The 4,348-nt window shown below is 65.2% G+C and overlaps 1 protein-coding gene across 1 annotated transcript; it reads left to right on the plus strand.

The window, feature by feature from the left end:
* The first annotated feature begins 6 nt into the window (after nucleotides 1–6).
* Nucleotides 7–3,075, plus strand: HYAL3 (hyaluronidase 3). The gene is made up of 3 exons (XM_018088294.3): nucleotides 7–2,270; nucleotides 2,379–2,468; nucleotides 2,627–3,075. Exons 1-3 carry the CDS (start codon nucleotides 1,374–1,376, stop codon nucleotides 2,978–2,980), a joined length of 1,341 nt encoding a protein of 446 aa, XP_017943783.3. The 5' UTR covers nucleotides 7–1,373; the 3' UTR covers nucleotides 2,981–3,075.
* The last annotated feature ends 1,273 nt before the right edge of the window (nucleotides 3,076–4,348 follow it).

The raw sequence follows: 4,348 nt of genomic DNA on the forward strand, positions 1-4,348 counted from the left end.
CCCACCCCTCACTGTCCCACCACCACCCCCTCCACCGACTGTGATCTGGGCGAGGGGTGTCCTGGCTGAGAACAGCAAGCAGAGCCTCCTGAAAACCCCCCACCGCGACGCCAAAGGGCTCCCCATCTTCTGGATGAAAAAGGACATCTGAGGGCCTGGGGCCCCAAGATGGTGATTAAAAGCAGTGCAGGCAGGAGCTGCCTGCTGTGGCGCTGCCTGACTGCCTGCCATTCTTCAGGGCTGGCACCAGCTCCCCCAGCCTCCCTGGTTCACCCTGGCCCCATTGCTGGGTGGGTCCTCACACCCTGCCCTGCCTGGGCACACTGATTCCACTCCCACCTGGCTCCCGGCTCGCCTGGCCATGGCTCTGGGACCACCAGTGTGGCAGGGAGCCAGGTCCAGTCTAGGCCGTGGGGCTGGGACTGATCCCAGGAGTGCCACCCAGTCCCAGCAGTGTCTCCTCCACTCAGGGGATTCACTGAAGGGCAGCTGGGGCTGATGGTGTGTGGTGGTCTCCAGCATGGCCACTGCTCTTGCCACTGAGCAGCCATGGGTAAACCAAGGCACACGATGGCTGGAGGGGCACCAGGGGGAGTATGGCATGGCAGTGGGGCTGCAGAGTCGGGTCCCTGAGCTGCATGGCGAGGGGGGCAGGTGGCCAAGCCCCCCCACCCCGAGGCAGCTGTCATCAGTGAGAGCTAGAGGCATGGCAGCGGGAAGGTCAGGGAGAGCGTCCGGCCTCACGCCGGGGGATTAGCGCTGCCCTTGCTGCATCACGCGGCCCCCGGGCCCCTCCGCCGTCTAATCCCCTTGTCCCGGGCAGCTGGCCAGCACTGGGCAGGGGCACCAGCCCCCTCTGGTTCTGCCTGGGTCTATGAGGGACCCAGCTGTGCATTTGGCTCCACCACGCCTCTTGTGGGGCTTGGTCCCTCAGTAGGGCACCCAGCTGGGCAAGGTGCTATGGTGAAATGGGGAGGAGGGGGTCATGGTGCCCCCACCACAGGCAGGATTGGGAGCCAGCAGGAAAATGGAAGCACCGGGGTCTGTGGCTTGCAGTGCCACTCCAGAGCTGTGCCATGGCTGTGCTGGTGGCAGGCAGGGGCTCGACCCCAGCATGCAGCAGGCAGAGGTGCCCACTGCCAGTGCTGAGGCAGGAGGGGTCTCACACCCTCAAGTTTACCAAGTCCTGTGGGGTTTTTGGGTGGGCAGCACGTGCTTGCGGGGCACCTGGCACCTGTGGTTGATCCTAGCCTGCCGCATGCCAGGGTGGCAGTGCCAGCATGGCTGGGGTGCCTGCTGTGCCCCGCAGCTTCACCCCCACTGCTTTCTTTTCCCTGCAGGGTGCTGGCCCCGCAGGCAGCCAGTGAGGGGGGATGGTGCTGGTGCTGGTGCTGTGGGTGTGCCTGGCACTGGGCACCACCAGCGGGGAGAGCCCAGCACCTGAGCCCCTGTCAGGCGGCCAGCCCTTTGCCGTGGTGTGGAACGTCCCCACTGGGCGCTGCCAGTGCCGCTTCGGTGTGGCGCTGCCTCTCAGTGACTATGGCATCGTGGAGAACCAGGACGGCTGCTTCATGGGCCAGAACATCACCATCTTCTACAAGAACAAGTTTGGGCTGTACCCCTACCTGTCACGGCAGGGTGTCCCCCACAATGGGGGCATCCCCCAGCGCGTCCCCCTTGGCTCCCACCTCGCCAGGGTGGCTGAGGACATCCGCCTCCTCCTGCGCCCTGCTTTCCATGGCTTGGCCGTGGTGGACTGGGAGGAGTGGAGGCCCCTCTGGGCCCAAAATTGGGGGACCAAAAAGATATACCGGGCAGCCTCGAAGCAGTGGGTGCGGGACCGGCATGGCACCCTGCCGGCACGGCGGCTGCTCCGGCTGGCCCAGCAGGAGTTTGAGCAGGCGGCAGAGGCTCTGATGGAAGAGACGCTTCTGCTGGGCCAGACCCTGCGCCCAAGAGGGCTTTGGGGTTTCTACCGCTTCCCTGACTGCCTCAATGGAAACTGGGCCAAGGTGGCCAACTACACCGGGCAGTGCCAGCCGGCAGAGGTGCAGCGCAACAACCGGCTGGGCTGGCTCTGGGCTGCCTCTTCGGCCCTCTACCCCAGCATCTACCTGCCACCGGCACTGCCACCTGCCCTGCGCCACCGCTACGTCCACCACCGGCTGCGTGAGGCCCTGCGTGTGGCCGCCTTCGGGGCCCATGGCCTCCTGCCCGTGATCGCCTATTCCCGACTCTCCTTCCGCCGCTCACCCCAGTTCCTGGAGCTGGTAAGCACTGTGGGGCTGGAGTTGGTATTGTGTGTGCCAGGGGGTTCTGCGTGGCACAGGGACACAGCCTGTGCCTCCCCAGCCTGGTCATGTCTCTGTTCCTGGCAGGCTGACCTGGTGCACACCATTGGGGAGAGTGCAGCGCTGGGAGCAGCTGGACTCGTGCTCTGGGGAGACATGTCCTATTCCCGCTCAGCTGTGAGTATGGCCCCGCACTGCACTGGAGCCGGCACGTGGTGGGCAGGAGGAGGTGGCATGGGACATACAGGATGGCCATGTCCCTGATGCCTCCTGGGGAGGGGTGACCAGAGGGTCTCCGGTTCCGGGGCGGGTTCTCACTGGTGCTTCCTCCCCAGGAGAGCTGTGCCAGCCTGCGCCACTACCTGGTGTCCACCCTGGGCCCCTACGTGGCCAATGTGACGGCGGCGGCCCGAGAGTGCAGCTACAGGCAGTGCCATGGACACGGGCGCTGCGTGCGCCGGCAGCCCCATGACCTGGGCAGCCTCCTGCACCTCGGACCCAGTGCCAGCCCGCCGGCTGCCTTCCGCTGCCACTGCTACCGTGGCTGGGCAGGCGAACGCTGTGCACAGCAGGTTTGGCCTGGCCCTGCTGCCTCCTGCCTGGTGCCCACCCACACTCACAGCCTTTATGGGCATAAGGACCTCCTGCCCTCTGATACCTGCCCACCACAGGGCACGTGGGGCTGGTGACCCGGGCTGGGGACCACCACGGTCCCCTAGCCTGGCAGCACTGCTGCTGGCACTTCTTAACGGTCTCATTAACTTAAATAAATCCTCCTGGCAGAGCTGGCATGGTCCTTGTGGGCAAAGCTGGGGTGGGGGGGCTTTGTGGTGCCCCCAGGCTGGGCACAATTGCTATTGCTACTGAGAGATGGCACAGACCCCAGTTTGGCTCTGGATGGGTCCAGTGGGGCCTCAGTTTCCCTGCATGGACTCTGCCCTGATCCCCAGGTGAGCTGGCAGCCCCTTTACCCTGGGAAAAAGTATGGGNCACTGCCACAACCTGCTGTCCCTTTGCCACACTGGCACTGTGCTGCTGGCAGCCCTGTCCACGCCACCAGGCCCCCCTCCCCACAGCTATTTTTATCCCCCCCCAACTGTGTTTCTCACTATCCTATTTTAAGCAGCGCAGTTGGCGCACTGGCAACCCAGTGCCCAGCTCCCAGGGGCCCCGCACCTCCTCACTGCCCACTCACACTGCCCGGGCGCAGGGCAGAGGGAGCCATGCCCAGGGAGGCTGCAGAAGGTACACTGGGAGCGGGCTGGGGGCTGGTGGGGGCCCTGGCACCCCAGGGGGGACTGGGTGGCATGGGACTGTGGGGTTGGGATAGAAGCAGTGGCCAGATGGTGCCTTCTGCCAGGGGGACTGTGGGCAGAGATGCCTGCCCAGGGAAGAAGAGGGTCCTGGAGGGCTGCAGGTGCAGGGCAGCAGGGTTTGGGGAGGGGGCAGGCAGCTGGCTGGCACAGCCCCCTGCACCAAACCTATGCGACAGCCCCCTGCACCAAACCTATGCGACCAGCTCTGTCCCCCAGCTGGGGGGAAGCAGATGCAGGGGTGATGGGGATACCCACGGGCCAGCTCCCGGCCAAAGGCAGGGCCCTGGGGAGGGTCTGAGGGGACCTGGGTACCAGCTGAGGCTCCCCAGCCCTGATGCCCACCAACCTGCAGGGTGACTCACAGTCTGGACAGCAGCAGCATGGCGCCACGCTGCCCTGCGACACGCCACTGACCCCGGGAGGGATTGGGAATGGGCACAGTGCCAGCCTGCCCCGCTCCGCCATGGGCACAGCACGTGGGCCCTGCCCGCTGCTCAAAAATGTGCAAACACCTAGAAAAGAACCCTTTCCCTCAACCCCATGCTTGCTTCCTGAAATGGTGCTGGAGCCATGCCTACTTCCAAAAAGCTCCCTCACTCCCATGAGGGATGTGCCCACTTGGGCAGTGGCCACCAGGTCCCCCTGGCACAGCACACATCCCACATCTCCATCTGTGCATCCCCAAGCAATGCCTGAGCACGGTGCCTGCAGGGCAAGCCGAGCCACACCACCGGCTGGCAC

Source organism: Manacus vitellinus, unplaced genomic scaffold, assembly GCF_001715985.3.
Source record: "Manacus vitellinus isolate BGI_N305 unplaced genomic scaffold, ASM171598v3 scaffold_14_pilon, whole genome shotgun sequence".
Taxonomy (NCBI): Eukaryota; Metazoa; Chordata; class Aves; order Passeriformes; family Pipridae; genus Manacus; species Manacus vitellinus.

Coding starts and splice junctions, on each gene's coding strand:
- HYAL3 (XM_018088294.3), top strand. CDS start 1,374: ATGGTGCTGGTGCTGGTGCTGTGGGTGTGCCTGGCACTGGGCACCACC. Junction 2,271..2,378: donor CACCCCAGTTCCTGGAGCTG/GTAAGCACTGTG, acceptor TGTTCCTGGCAG/GCTGACCTGGTGCACACCAT. Junction 2,469..2,626: donor TGTCCTATTCCCGCTCAGCT/GTGAGTATGGCC, acceptor CTTCCTCCCCAG/GAGAGCTGTGCCAGCCTGCG.